This window comes from Grus americana, chromosome 11 (genome assembly GCF_028858705.1).
Source record: "Grus americana isolate bGruAme1 chromosome 11, bGruAme1.mat, whole genome shotgun sequence".
NCBI lineage: Eukaryota > Metazoa > Chordata > Aves > Gruiformes > Gruidae > Grus > Grus americana.
The window spans coordinates 17,119,369-17,134,859 of NC_072862.1; the positions used below are offsets into that span (position 1 = coordinate 17,119,369).

General features: G+C 48.4%; 1 protein-coding gene across 5 annotated transcripts; it reads left to right on the plus strand.

Annotated features, from left to right (window-relative positions):
• Positions 1-1,949: 1,949 nt before the first annotated feature.
• Positions 1,950-15,225, plus strand: LOC129211221 (uncharacterized). Of its 5 annotated transcripts, none has more exons than XR_008578777.1 (4): positions 1,950-4,668; positions 11,238-11,336; positions 11,673-11,805; positions 13,739-15,225. XR_008578777.1 is itself a non-coding variant. In XM_054837941.1 (4 exons), exons 2-4 carry the CDS (start codon positions 11,327-11,329, stop codon positions 15,079-15,081), a joined length of 702 nt encoding a protein of 233 aa, XP_054693916.1. In that variant the 5' UTR covers positions 10,471-10,853; positions 11,238-11,326; the 3' UTR covers positions 15,082-15,225. The 5 variants fall into 5 exon arrangements, 2 of the variants coding, with proteins under 2 accessions (XP_054693916.1, XP_054693915.1); XR_008578776.1 differs by having other exon boundaries at positions 1,950-4,405; positions 4,516-4,668; positions 11,673-15,225; XM_054837941.1 differs by lacking the exon at positions 1,950-4,668 and adding an exon at positions 10,471-10,853 and having other exon boundaries at positions 14,523-15,225.
• Positions 15,226-15,491: the final 266 nt, after the last annotated feature.

The window sequence follows — 15,491 nt, forward strand, 5'->3', positions numbered from 1 at the left end:
GTGGTAACCTTTCCTGTGTTAGCTTCAGCTTGGTTCCCAAAACTGCGTGTCTCCTCTACAGCAAAAACCCTGTCAAGGTATGTTTACCATGAAGGATAAGATTTTGAGCAAGTAATTGAGATTTAAAGCTCCAATTACAAGAGCAAAAAACTAGAGCTGCTACCTAAGCTTGTGTTTTAATTGGAAGAAGTGATTTCAGTACATCCTTCCCAAAGTCCTTGCACTGTCTCTTGGGCTTGATAACCAGTGACCTAGTTTTCATGGAGTGATCTCGCAGCAGCGCAGTCCTCACCCAGCTGCACTTGGATGAGGGAGAACAGTGCATGTGTACGGTGATGGTGCGTATGCCTGGAGTTTGATTGATCTGCTATTCAGAGTTTCCTTGGGTAGAAATACTGGTTTATGTTTACTTGGCAGCTCTTCTCCTTGCTACTTGTTCTGGTTTAATTGTATGGAGTCGTGTCTGTTCCCTGGTGTGCTGTCAGTTGTGCATGTCGCTGACACAATGCCTTTGGGGGTGGTAGTGTGCACAAGTGACACCTTAATAAGGGTCCCTGGAGACATGGCTTTAGTACTAAGCTGCCTCAGTCTCCCAACAATTGTCAGTTTAGGGCTTATTAGTCACATATCCCTCCTTTGAAAAAACTATTTTTAATGCTCCTGCTCTGTGCTGAGTCCTCAGAAGCCCTGTTAGGTTTTGCCATCTTTGCTGATGGTGGCTGCTTTTTCATTGCTCAGGTAGCAGAAGTGGGTCTTGAAAACCCAATCAACATTATCTCAGCTTATCTCCCTGTCACCAGTGGCTTTATGCAGATCAAGACATTCGTAGGGATGATGTGTAGATGCAAAACACAGCTAGCTGTAGAGTCCAGGGCAGATCACATCCACGTAGACTGTTGTTCTCCCAGGTGTCAGCCACCCATGGCCCTTGCCCTCAGCTGGTCTCTGCCACCCTGCTGCCAGATGGGCTCTCTGCTGTCACAGTCAGGGACAGGTCTTTCTGCCAAGTGAACAACCTGGCCCTGCCAGCATGAGACCTCTCCTAACTTCAGCTGCAGTGTCAGGCCCTTCTCCGCTGGCCTTGATGCCCCTTTGTAACATCTGTGCCTCAGGGCTATGACTGCCAGCCCAGCATGTTAATTTAACTCTCTGTGCAAGCTGAGACAGCACACGTGGAGAAGCTGGTATCTCTCAGCTTCTCCCAGAGGAGTAGGGAAGAAGCGATTCAGGATAGCTCACCCTTGCACAGAGAGGTGTGGGGTAGAAGAGCAGGGCTGCGGGTGAAGTGCAGTGCAGGGAGCTGGGGCTCAGCTGTCCAGCAGGATTTGGTATGGGTTCTCTGCTGGAGCCCCATGTCTGCCTGCCCCTGGGCTGTTTTCGATCCTGTCTCTCTCCTGTTTCATGGTTTATGTCAGTGTGGTTTGGGCAGTGGCTTGTGAACAGGCTCCAGGCTGCCGTTGCTTCCTTGGAAGAGATGGGGAGAGCTTGGTGCGTCTGCTGGCTAAAAGCTTGGCAGACAGCAGGCTGGGCAAAGCAGCTGCTGCCGCTGCTGCCAACAGGATTTTGTCCCCAAACCTCTGGGGGCTAGGCTGGGGTCTGGCATTACCCCTGGCCTGCTTCTGGGCTTAATGAGCTACCTTATCTGTCATGTTCCCCATGGCAGATGGGTTCTCTTCAGGATTAATTAAGGATCATAACTGTGACCTAGTTACCAGACTTGCACTATTGTTACTGGAGCTCTCTGAGCCATCAGGCTGTTTGAGAGAGCTTCTTACCCTTGTCTGCTCTGGTTACTCGCTCTGTATATCCTTCTGGGACTGACTCTGAGCCCCAGGCAGGATCACGTTACATTCATTTCTCTAACAGGTTCTTGCCTTAGCCTTGGGTAGGTAGCTAGCTGCTTCCTGCTTGCAGTGCACCAGTCGGTATGGGGATTAGATATGCTGGCCTACATATTTCGCAGTGTTGTCTCCTGTTTGGGGGGGGGTGTGTGAAGATGAGGAGAGATCAGATGCAAGATTAGAGAGGATGGTGCTGGAGACAACATCTTGAGACAATCTGGTTCCATACTGCTATGCCTTAACCTATACTGATGCTGAAGGGATATCCCAGGATCTGTCTTCTTTCAGCTACACAAATCCTTCTCATTTCTAGTTTGTACTTTATTGTGGCAAGCCTTTAGGAATGCTCCCCATAAAGGACCAGAAATTATTAGAGCTTGAAGTAAATTGAGTCCAAGCTCTTCTAACCCTGCTTCTTGCCTGCCAGGTTTTCAGGTAGGGCACTGTTCCAGCTGGGAACAACTCGGTCTTTTATTCCTGTGGTCTGCAGACCTGTTACAACCAGATCCTTCCTTTGGCTGGGGAGGGGTTGTACCACCAGATCATGGTGGGGACTTGTCCACTTCACATCTTCCTGCTCTCTCCTTCCCTCCCTTTGATGCTTGTCTGAGAGCTCACCTTGCCTGGTGGATTGAATCTCACGCAGCTAGGCCATTGCACGGGCTCACAGCCTCATGCACAGGGGTTGCACGTAGCACGTTTACTGTTCACGTGAGGAGGGTTTATGTTCCTGAAGCTCCCCTTGGTCCCCTGTGGAGCTGGTCCTTAACTAGCCTGATGTTCTGCTCAGGGTCTGACCAGGTCCCTGGTGGGATCCCAGCAGCTCCCACTGATTTCAGACGGGAAAAGCATGAAGGAGGCTGGTGAATGGGACCCCTGGGAAACACTGCTTCACTTTGTCCTCAGAAGCACACGCAGCAGGGAAACTGCTTGGCTTTTCTCCTCTGCCTCAGAAAACATCTCTCGTGTTCCAGTGACCTGCTTATTATGTAGGTCAACATCAGCTGGAAGGAAAAAACAATTTCAAAAGTAGGAGAAATCTAGCAGGGTTCCTCCACGGAGCAGCACTTTCTGGAAAAGCAGGGAAAGTTTACCTGGGGGAGGTGGCAGGCAGTGTGGCCTGTTCCTCTTCCACCCACCCACCCTGGGGCAGAGCAGTCGGAGAGCAGAAACTCTGCAGCTGGAGGGATGTGTGATACCCTGAAAGCAATCAGATCCAGTGTGCCCTGTGATGGGGGAACAGTGCATTAAAGTAGACAGTAGGAACTTGACTTGAGTGGTCAGGGGCTGTTTGCCCTTTAATGACTTTGTTGGGCTTGGGTTTGGCAATTAGGACGTTGTTTCTGTTGGTCTTACCTTGATTGTGTATCTGCACAGTGGAGACCTGTGCCACGTGTGCTGCAGGAGCAGTCCCTGCTGGGAGACAAGACCGTCCCACCAGGGGTAAAAAAGGGACACAGAACAAGCAAACGCCTCTGGATGCCAAAAGTAAAACTGGGACCTGAACCAAAATTCATCCCAGTGTCGTGCTAATGCCATTACCCTGGGGCTGCTCCAGTTTGCTCGTAGCAGAGCTGACACTTTGTGATACCCACTGAGAAAAGAGAAGGCCCTTAGCATAAACTGCTGACTGTAACCTAAGCAAGGGACAAATTGCTCTGTGAACAAGAGGTCTGATGAAGTCCAACTTCACTCACACTTGCCTCTGATGCAGTAACTCTTAATATCCCTCACTATCCTCACTTCTCTCAGATCCCCTAAATATCGGCTGTGCCCTGGCTACTTCCTGCTTGGGAAAGTCTGTGTGTGTGTTTGCTGGCCAGCCAGCAGGCAGGTAGAGCTGCAGCCTTTCCTTTGCAGGAGCATGAATGTGACTCCCCTCTCTATCTGCTCACTTAGGGATTTCTCTTTCCCTTCAAAATGTGTAGAAATGCTATGCTTTTGAGACAGCCAGGCTTGACAGGAGAAGCTGAAATCACTCACAGGCTTCACTAGTAATCAAGGTGAGGCAATGTGATCTTGTTAATTGTTACCTTAGAAAATGAGATTTCAATATGCTGCGGTTTTGGCTATGAAAATGTGTATGAGGAGGTGGGTTGTGCAGCGAGCAGAGGGCTCTGTCCGCCTCTGCCTTGCTGTTTGCTGGGTCCCCTCCCCAGGTCCCCATCACGGCTGTGTTGCTGCTCACTGTAGCAGGGCTGGCTGAGCAACCTCTCACTGGGCACTTGCGCTGTTGCTGCGTTCATCCCTGCTAAGGCTGAGTGTTTGAAGCCTCTCCAGTTGCAGGAGGCTCCTGGTACAGACTCTCATGCTTGAAGGTGTGACTGACGTTTTCCCAGAATACAGGTTCTTGCAGAGCTGCTTGCTTTGTTTCAGATGTGCTTGTCTCCTGCAGCCTTTGCTCTTCACTTTATACCAGCATCTGCTGTGTTGTCTGGATAAAGCACATACATCTGTCTGTGACTGGACTGTCCTCCCTCTTCGGCATCTTGATCTTGGTGGTTTCCATGTAATATATGAAGATCTCTCTGTGGATCACAGTTCTCCTGCTGTCTAACCCAAGGGTAAGCAGTCCTCCTTGTCTCATCGCACCACAGTAGTCTAGAGAGAAGTCAGTGTAGGAAGCGATACAACAATGACATTTTGAACAAAATGACATTTTTTTCACCTACAGTAAAAAGATATCTCCCATGCTTTGTGCACCCACCCGGAGCAGAGCATTAATAAAGCAGGCAAGCAGGCGTGTATCTTAGCTGGAGGCACTGCCATGCGATCTGCCAGTGCACCGCAGACAACTTGGAAGTCTTACTCAAGATGTAGGATTAGGGTAAGTTCCTAGCACAAGATTTTCTGAGTTAGTTCTGACAGGGGATGAGTGCCCTGAGGCTGGGATTGTCATGTTGGCTTGGTGGGTCCTCACACAATGAGGCTGCTGTGTGCTGTAGACAGCAGAGTGCTAGAGCTGTCATGTACTTGGGGTAAGAACGTTGAGGATAGCCTATTATCTTTGCTTGGAGGAAGGGTTTGGTTAGAAATTGTCTCATAAATGTGCGATTATTGAATGAGTTGCTCCTTCAGTATGTATGAGCCAACTCCATATACATGCCAAGTGCATCTGTCCTGGGCAGGCATGCAGCTGGGCTAAAGCAAAGCAGATGAGCTTTCCTCATCACAAGCTTTTCCTCATCAAGCTTTTTCTAAATTGCTCCCTGCATGGAGCAATTCTCCAACAATGTTAAACACAGTGGCAGGGGTGAGTCAAGCAGATCTTGTCAAGGCTGCCCTATTTTTTCTCTTTTTGTTTTTTTTATAAATGGAATCCACTGTGTCACAGGGCACCGTGCTGTTCCCAACACGATTGGTGGCAACAAATAGCTACCCAGGAATGGTACATATTGTGTAGTAGCTGGAGAGAGCCTCCTATTCTCAAAATCTCTTGCCTGTCTGGGTCTTGTTGCCATGAAATTGTGGAACTTAACTAAAGGATGATTGGGCTGTGAAAAAATTGTTTTAGCCACTGATTAACTGAGTTCACTTATGTGTGTCTCATTATCTTCAGAAGTTGGGTGTCTTATTGTCTTCAGAAGTTGGTGAGGTCATGAATTTAGCAAGCCTAACTCAGGTTCTTAAATGGGAAGCAAAGCAACTGGGTGTTGTAATGAGCGGTGATACTTTCCTGAGGGCCTAACGGTTGTTACAGTTAGACATAAACCAGTCCTGAGGTAGTGGAGGGCAGGTTGAGACCTATATGGGCAGGCTGGGGTTCTTGCACCTCTTTGGGAAGTGCCTGGTGTTGCTCTGGATAAGAGATGAGGCGAGGTGGCCCTTGGACTTGACTTCTTGAGATGGAGGCATCGGCAACACTCTGCCTCGCCTGGGGCTGTGCACAGCTTTCTGTTGCGAGAGCGCATCTCCCATTTGCTCATCTCAAGATAAGTCTTGATATTGTTTAACGTAGGTTTTCACCCAAACCACGGTATAACAGTTTAACAGTTACTGTAGCCTCAGATGTTGCTGAACTATTGTGGGTAGTAGAAGAGCCGTACTGGAACATGGAGGCTCTTTAAAGTAAACACCAGCCTGGGTCTTGAATAATAATTAGGGCTGCTAGCGAGTAGCTGTCCCACCAGTTACTTGTCTTGCGAGCTTCAATTGTTCTACGAATTAAACAACTTTCACTTGAATTAATCTCAAAGTAGGGGAGTAAAAGGAGTAGAAGGAGTAAAACACCTTAGCTGTTCGTGCTGCAGTGAGCTTGCTGCAACCTGGGGTTGCTCTTTCCTGCACGCCCCCACCCTGCCACCGCTGAGTAAAGCGGGCACGATAGCCTCCCCACCAAGCCTTCATCAAGAAGAATGAGATGGCTTAATTACAACCAGACAAAGCCTTAAGGATCACAGCCTCCAGTGAGCCTCTGACGTCTCTGGTTGCTCAGCCCAGTGTGGCCACTGCAGCTTGGAGTGGGACCGTGCAGGGAAATGGCTTTACAGCTTTCTTGTGCTGGGTGAGATTGTGTTGGGGGGACAAGAAAATAGACCAGTGTCCCAGCATGAATCAGCCATCCATTTATATACAGCTACTGCTTCTCCAGTGGTACCAGGCAGTCCTGCAGGGTGATGGGCTGCAAGGATAAAGAACCGACTCTCCTCTTGTGACAGGAGGGTTCATGCTAGGCAGTTGTGGCTGGCTACTCTTTGTGAGAGAAGAACGAGACTCCAGATTTGGACTGCAGAGCTTCCCTACTGTCTGGGCATTCAGGGCTGAAGGATCTGGTAGCTAGACTGTGACTGTGGAAGCTGTTCGGTTTGGAGGTTCAGGCTATATCTCTGGGAATTGAGGAGATGAGGCTACAGACAATTTTCTGATTTGATGCCTTTTCATATTTGGTATTGCAATTCTCTTGCATTTTAAAGGATTTTTGCTAGGCTATTACATGGTTCACTATCGGCTTCCTTTTCCATCTGTTTTAAGCTGAACTTCATGATGACACACGGTTGTGCTGTGGTTGTACTGACCGCCTGCCAGCGGCTTTCAGTGTGGTGGCTGTGCTTCAGTTCAATGAAAAGCTCAAAGAACAGTAAAGCTTTGAAAGGTCCCTAAGGGATCTCTGAAACCACATAGCTAGTGGGTAGAGACCTTACAATACACTGACCAAGAAAGAGGCTCTTAGCAGACTCAAACCATAGTAGCCACGAGGAAAAAAAACCCCCAAACATGCAGAAACTAATTATCCAAATACTAAATCCATGAGGGACCAGGTTTCTTTAGGTTTGCTGCTGCTGGAGCTCCTTGCATGGCAGAGGAAGCTAAGGTGCTCACAAATTAGAAACCAAGCGAGTGGAAAAGATTTCTGGATTGCCTGCAACTATTTGCCAGTAGCTTAAGACAGACAAAGATTAAATGTTAATTTCTATCTAGTATCTTCTGTACTTTTTTCACTTGCCCAGTGCTAATTCAGTGTAGCTGCCTGGAGGGTGGGATGGCGCACACAGCGCTGGGGGGAAGAGGTGCTTTTGGGTGAGGATATAGCATGAATGTCCACCTTTGTGAGATATCCTGCCAAGACAGGGCTGCTGTTGCCAGTTAGACCGAACGCTACTGAGCTGCCAGATCAAACGTGTGCCACTGTGGGACTCTGCCTCAGGCAAGGTGCTACTCATGGCAAGCCCGGGCAGGAGGATTTGGGCTCAGCATCCAGGGTTGCTTCCTCTCTGGAGTTAGCCTGCTGCAGTCAGTCCCACTATGTACGATGGTATCTTTGGACAAATGAGAAGGTGATGACTTAGCGTGCGTTATCATCCCTGCCTTGGGTTTCTCCAAGTCCGTCAGTTATGAGTCACTGTTTATTTACAAAATGCATGCAAGCGGTATCACTACAGAGTAACGCTATTGCAGATGCTGGTGTTTGGACATCAGGCTGAGTTTGCAGAGCAGAGACAGAGTAGTTGCACAATCTGTGTAAGTAATCACGCACTCCTAAGAAAACCAGTCAGATATCTCAGTTTGTCCACCTGACCTATTGCTTTAGCCCAATGACTTGACTCTCTGTGGTTGCTTTTCCTATGTCAGGGGTTTGATTTTTCTGCTCTGAAGGTGGTTTAGCATGCATGGGCTTTGTATCATCTTTCCACTTCCTCTACTGCATAAAAGCATTAAGTCAAAAGCTGTAAGAGCATCACATCTGCACAGCTGTATTTCTCTTGGGAAGGGGAGGGGTCGTATCAAAGATATGTTTAACTTAAAACAATTTAATGAGTTTACTAGTAGACTTTTTTTAAATTTTTGTAAAGACTCCTCTCCACAGTCTAAGCCCAGAGCAAGCATCGTGAGCACTAACATCACCAGCAGAGCAGCAACCATGGCTCAGTGCAGGGGCAGTGTTTGGTGGCTGTACCACCCTGAACAAGGATGTTTGCCTCTGTAAGAGCTTATGGTGTGGTTGGCACCAGGAACCTTTACCTTATAATTATGTCATCTGGGGGTGAGATCACTATACATCTTTATAGCAGCAAGGAATTGTTTCTGTAACTGTGCAAGAAATATGTATAAAGCAGTTGCAGTAAAATCATGCTTCTTCTGTTTGAAGTCATAAGAACAAGGCAGTCCACTCCAAAGATGTGGCAGAAAATCTGCTCTAGCTTAGTCCTGAGCTAAGATAACAGACAACAGGGTGCAAGTAGTTGTTGGGCTAGCACAAGAGAGTTGAGAGTCTTTGTTTGTAATTAATGTAAATAAGCCATGATGGAAGATTCTCATAGTCCTCTTCTTTGGGTCGTTTTTATCCATGACACCAACGATTGCAACATCAGTGTGACTAATCCCATGCATGGGATTTATCTAAGACGTCTGTTTCGTCCGAGGTTAGACTGTTTGTTTGCACAGCATGTGGTAATACTTTACAAACAAGAAGCAGAGCAGCTCTGTGTGGGGGTATCTGCCCTCTTTGGAGATGGTGGCGTGTCTTCTGCTCAGACTCACAAGAAACAGAAGCAAGAAGTAAAAGCATGAGACATTTTGAGAAACAAGCCTGTAAAATCCCACACCACTGGGTGACGGGGCTTTGTTTTGCACAAACAAAATTGAGCCTTGAATAATTGAGTCTTGGCTGACTGTATGTGACAAGCAAGTCAGACCAAAAGTCTGTTCAGCCAGCAGCGGACACTAAGGGAAGATGCTGGTGTGCACTATGCTCCTGGCAATCCCCTGAGCCAGGGATACAGCCCAGGACATAAAAGTGCTGGTGAACCCATTCTGCATTGATCTGTGTAACCCTTTTATGAACTTGCTTGGTTTAGATCCAGAACCAGATGAGTTAGACAGTTCTTTATCATTTGGGAAAAACTTCCTTCAAAGAAATGAGTATTGTGTGTTCGATGTCAGCTGCACTTTCCTGCCCTCTAAACTCTAAGATAACACATCATGCTGTCATAAAACTTGCTGATCTTTACAGCTGTTGCGGTTTAACTCCAGCTGGCAGCTAAGCACCACACAGCCACTTGCTCACTCCCCTGGTGGGATGGGGGAGAGAATCAGAAGGGTAAAAGTGAGAAAACTTGTGGGTTGAGATAAAGGCAGTTTAATAGGTAAAGCAAAAGCTGCACACACAAGCAAAGCAAAACAAGGAATTAATTCCTCACTTCGCATCAGCAGGCAGGTGTTCAGCCATCTCTAGGAAAGCAGGGCTCCATCACATGTCACGGTTACTTGAGAAGACAAATGCCATCACTCTGAATGTCTCCCCCCACCTTTTCTTCTTCTTCCTCCAGCTTTATATGCTGAGCATGATGTCATACAGTACGGAATTTCCCTTTGGTCAGCTGGGGTCAGCTGTCCCGGCTGTGTCCCCTCCCAACTCCTTGTGCACCCCCAGCTACTCGCTGGTGTGGTGGTGTGAGGAGCAGAAAAGGCCTTGGCTTTGTGTAAGCACTGCTCAGCAATAGTGAAAACTTCTATTATCAACACTGTTTTCAGCACAAATCCAAAACACAGCCCCATATTGGCTACTATGAAGACAATTAACTCTATCCCAGCCAAAACCAGCACAACAGCTCACAGTTTGAAAGGCATAAGGTTTCATTTTGGCTAAGCATCCTGTAATGTCAACAGCTTATATTTCTGACATCTTTTGTCATGGTGGAAGTATTTATGGCAACTATGTTATGCTGGAGGGTTTTTTCCCTGAAGGTCAGGACAGTTGCAGATGAAATAGCCTATCCTTCCCTGTGCCAGTCCCTTACTGTACCTCTGCAATTTCTAATGAACATTTGCTGATTAGAAAAATTACCCTTGGAGTAATTTGACAGAACTAAGTGCTGCCAACCCTAATTGTTCAAGAAGTTGACTTAGCAAGTGGGGTCCTTCTCCTCTGCCTTCTAGTTACGAGCATTTGTGGTGCACCTAGGTTTGTGATGAGGACCATGCTGCATAACTGGGAAAACAAAACTCTGGATGCTCTTAGCATGAAGTTCTCCTACCCCCTGAAATCGAATACCAGCTCTCTTCAGGTGAATACAAAATACTGAAAGATGTGTAATAAAAATAACAGGAGTTGGAAATGACTGGCCTGGCACTTCAGCTCTAATTATAACAGTATTCAGCCACTGCCTGCACTTGGCAGAGATACTGTCTTCTGTGAACAAAGCACCCAGCTCGAACCAGGGCTTGGCCATTCTCCAGCGCCTGGATTAGTGTGGCACTTCTCTGGGCAGGCAGCGCCTTTCTTGTGCTGGTTCTCCAGGGAAGTCTCTCACACAGGACAAGTTTCAGTGGATCACTTCCTCATTCTGCTCTTCTGCTTCTACTTGCACGGGTTAAAAGTTATCATGAGCTTGAAAACTGGGCAGTAAGCATGTGGCTCCTGAACTGGTGTAAGTATGAATGCAGCTATGGTGGAAGCTGTGGAGCCTGCTCACATCAGCTGAAGGTCTGGTCCATCAAACCCTGAGGAGCAGTTGAGCATGATATTCCCACTGTTCTCCTCCTGGCTGCTTGGAGCATCCCAAAGCCCAGCAGGTATTTTCCATTCGGCTGCGGTAGCAGGCTGTGTAGATAAATATCTACATATTTAGTAAGCTGAGCAGGAGGGTTTGTGTGTGTCTGCCTTTAGGCTGGTCTGGACTTTGTCATAGTCTGGCTCCCCTTCCTAGACGCTTCCTTCTGTGCTTCAGTGAAGCAGGATATGGCATCACTTTTGGTTTTGTCTTTGGAAGAGTAAACAAAACAGAAGGCCAAAAGCCAGCTACTTAAAACACATTCCTCTGCTGTGACTGGGAAAAAAATCTCTGCTTCAGATACAGGCACCCACTGTTTGCATTGCTCATCCTCTTGGCAGGGGTTATGGGCTTTGTCTGCTTCACTTGGTTCGAGCCTAACCTTTCTGATATTTCTATTTTTGAGATGCCTGATACGCTGTCCTTTCCTCCCACGGATCCCGGGTTCCAGCTGCTTCCCACATCTCCAGGAGCTGATAAAAAAAATCTCATACAATGGGTCAAGGTACAGTGATAGACAAGAATGCTCTCACTCTTGATAGGGCTTGGTTTATCAGGTGCATTGCGGACCTGGCATTGAGCTGAAAGGCAGAGGAATGTGTCTGCCCTCTGAGAGGGAGTAAACCTGACCAAGAAATGCAGGGCTGGGTGACCTGTGGTGGGAAATAAATTCTTCTAAGAAGGCCTGAGGTGCTGCAGGGGACAGTGGCTTCTCCTGCACCTCAGGATGACTCAAAGCAGCACATCTCAAACTCACTGCAGCTGTAGTAGCTCTCTTTTTTTTAACTTGTCCATCTTCCTGTGACAACTGGCTCCTTTGTTCCCCTTTCTGTTTTTGCAGGAGAAAACGGAACGAGTCGCTTCCTGAAGGCAAAAATGGGAGGTGGCTGTGATCGCTGCATCCTGGCTCGCCACCCCAAAGGATTTGCCCTGCTGCATGTTGCTTGCTGTTCCTTGGCTTGTGTGAGCACTTGGTGAGCTTCACCCCTGGAGCAAGCGTAAATTGCTTAGAATTTTCTGGAGATAACATGAAAGCCGAAAGCTGAATATGGACACTTTCCAAGGGTCAGAATGTGTTAGGAACTGTCTTGTTAGTTGAATCTGTGGGTGGAGGATTCACATCCATTTACAAAAGTCTGAAGCTAGATGGTGAAATACCTTCTGCTCCTCCCATTTCCCAGCACTTAATGGAGTAGTAGAGCTCTGTTACAGCATTTTGAAGGACTCATGCTTAGATATAAACCATTCTATAGAGAAAATACTGTACAGTAATGTTTGTGCTGCTCCCTTGTCCTGCTGCTGGTGAATCTCCCTCTGTTGACAAGCTCTTCATTCATTGGCATGATAGCAGCAAGCCTGCTTTCAGCACTGTTTCCAAACTTAGCCAACGCTTAGAACAGATTGATAGAGAACGGTAACCTGGGACTGCTAATAAGGTGAGCTCAGGGGTTGTTCTGGGCTCTCAGCTGTCTGCTGGGTCTCTGTCACCTTAGAAATAGCCTCCTCTGTTACAGAGCTTGCAAAATGCTGCAGCCAGCCTGCCTCACTGGGCTGCGAGAGAGAGAGAAGCAGGAGCTCAGATACTGGGTACTATAGACGGGTCCTTTGCATTGGTCCTGCTGGCATGAAGAGGGTTTATGCCGCACAAAGGCTTGCTGCAGTGTGTTTCAACAAGGGAAGCTCTTTCCTCTTGTTTGGCAGAGGCATTCATAGCCCCTTTGAAAGGTTAGTTTGCTACCAGGGAGCTTTTCCAGCTGCAGGATGGGTCTCAGGGCATATGAGGAGTCCTTTCATATTCAGGAGTTCCTCCTCTTTTCAGGAGCCTGAAGGAGCTCTGTCAGTATCATGGTAGTGCCTGGAGCCCAGGGTCGGTATAGCTTACATTGAACACGTAAAGCTGGCTCAGGAAAAACTGTTGCCAGCTCTTCAAATCCAGAGAGGGTGTTTCAGGGCAAATTTCTTTATGCACCCCCTCCCTTTCTCATCAAATATAAGAAACAAAAGGCAAAACATATTCTTCCCAGTTAAACTCCTCCAGAGCTACAGAAGCCAAAGGATGAAGGGCACAATGCAGCCAGTGCCAGGGAGGGAGTGCACTGAAAGGTTGGAGCATGTCACGGTGCCACTTCACGTGCCTGGAGCACGAGGGTGCCTGGGGGCTGTGACAAAGGTTATGACAACCCATATCAGGCACAGCTTGACTGTCCTGGTGTGCTGGGCTGGCCTGAGCTGTATGCCTGGCTCCTCCAAAAGTGGCTGTGCAGCTCAGAGGGAAAGATGCTGAGCTTTCACCAGCCCATTAGGCTTCTCACAGCAAAAATACTATCAATGCCTGGGGAGAGTTGACATTACGACTGTGCAGTCCTGCAGTGTTTAGAGATGGGAGTATTTTGCTTGGCTTGTAATGAATGTGCAGCCAAAGCTTGTAAGATGTTTCTCCAGTGAATCACAAAAACTTCAGAAACGGGGCACCGGGATGCCCAATGCTGCAGCTGTCCCTGCTCCTCCCTGTGGACCCACTCCTGGGTGCAGCCGGACACAGCACGGTCCTGTCATTGCCTGCAGCCGTTCAACACGGCTTTACTGACTTCTGGGCTCTGGAGTCCCACCGCCGGTGGCTCTGGGAGTGAAAAGCAACAAGTGCTCTACAGCAATTCCTCCTCTGGCTGCTCTGTTGTGCCAGGTCACAGGTCCCACCCTGTGATGTCATCGCCATGCAGCACAGGCATCACGGTGATGTTTGAGAATGTCCCATGGGAACCTGCAGTTGGCCAGTTGGCTCCAGCTGGCCTTCGATTGGTGTCTGGCTGGCCAGAGCAATGGTTGCAGAAGAAAGGTCAAGCCCAAATGAGACCAGGTGGTTTCAAAGGGAGTTGTCAACAGCTGAAATCTTCTCCTCTTCCTCAGATGAGCTGGGGGAGTCATCAGGCTCAGCTTCTCCTGCCTCTCCAGGGTGGGATGATCAAGCCGCTGGGGACGATGCTGTAGGAGCAGTGATGGAAGAAGTGTCTTTCCAAGCTTGGAGTGATGACAGCACTACTGAAAGACACACTCCTGTTTCTTTTGAGGAGAGCACTGCCAAAACTGAAAACCTCTCCTTTCTCAAGCAGCTCTGGAAAATTACCTGGAGCGATGAGTTTCAGTCCATTTGGTGGGTTGATGATGGAGTCTTTGTTGCCATCAACGAAGAAATGTTCAAGAAGGAAGTGCTGGCAAGAAGAGGACTTGGGATAGTTTTTGAAATGGAGAGCATGGAATGTTTCCATCGTCAGCTTGACCTCTGTGGGCTGTGCAAACTGCCAGAGGTGTCTGATTTGTCTAAATCAGGGGATGAATTTCCAGCAGAAGCAGCTGCTCCTGCTCCTAGAAAGGTACATCAGTTCCTCTGCACAGGAACTGGCGGGAGAGACTGATGTTGAAATCAAGTAAGCCTTGGCAACAGAGGAGATGGGGATGGCCATAAATGTCCTCACCTTCATTTCTTTCTCAGGTGAAAACCCAGGGCTGGTGATGACTTAACAGAACCATATTGTAACGTTTGAGACAGCCCAAGCTTGAGGTTTCAAATGCCCCTAAGAGTTCTTTTCAATACCCCAGTTTGGCTTTTGCAATTAAAAGTCTTAGTTCTCATATATTTTGTTTTCCAGGCTTGAACTGGTTGCAACTAACTCTTCTCCTTTGCATTTTTTAGTTTCTATGCTTCTATTATAGCCCCAGCTTTAAAAGGGACCATCCCCAGCTGCCAGCAAGGTGCAAGCCAAGAGTGGGCCACAAAAGGAGAGCCCCAGCTGCATCGTGCCTGGATGTGGAGCTGGAGGAAAGCTGCTCTACAAGCTGCCAACATCTTTGGCCTGCGCAGGGAACTGCTGCTGGGGTGGAGAAGGAGGTGTTCACACCAGCTCCACCGCAGGACACGTGGGTGTCTCCCCCTTGGAGGTCCTCAAAAACAAAGCGCTGGGCTAAAGCACTTCCTGGCCTCAGCAGCGCCCAAACCCCTTCCCAGGCAGCTGCCCCCCCCCACTTCCCAACCACCTTTGGCACCAGGGCTGGGTTTTCCCACCTTCCCCCCGTGCAGCCCGGCGCAGTGGCTGGGCTGGTCCCCTGGGCTGGCCTCTGTCCCTGCTGCAACCCCTGGCAATGCCCATGCTGGCAGCAGCCCTTGCCACAGCCATGCCAACGTCACCCCACGGACAAAGCCCAACAGCCCCACGTTGTCCCACCTGCACCTGTGCCACCAGCGCTGCAGGTAACGGGGCTGGACCCAGCATGGCACGTGGTAGTTAGGGTAGGGATAGTCGCTAGTGAGTGAAGAGAGCCTAATAGAGGTGAAAATAAATAGGGTCTAAGAGAGTTGGTAAGAAATGGAGCCAAATAGAATTGGTAATAAACTGTTTGAACAATAAACCTTTTGCAGTTGTCCTGTTTGGACAGTGGAAAACACTGTTCTATAGTTCTGTGGCTTTAATGCTCCCACTTGTCCTTTAGTGGTTGTAGCAAGACAGATGTCCCAGCACAAGCATGTGCCAATGTCGCGGTAACGCCAAGAGGTCCGGCAAAGGCTGAGTTCCTGTTTCACTGCACAGAAGAGCAGCCAGGCTCCTCTTTCTTTCTCCAAGGATGAGATGTTGGGAGGGGAAATGATCTGTTTAAGGAAGCAGCT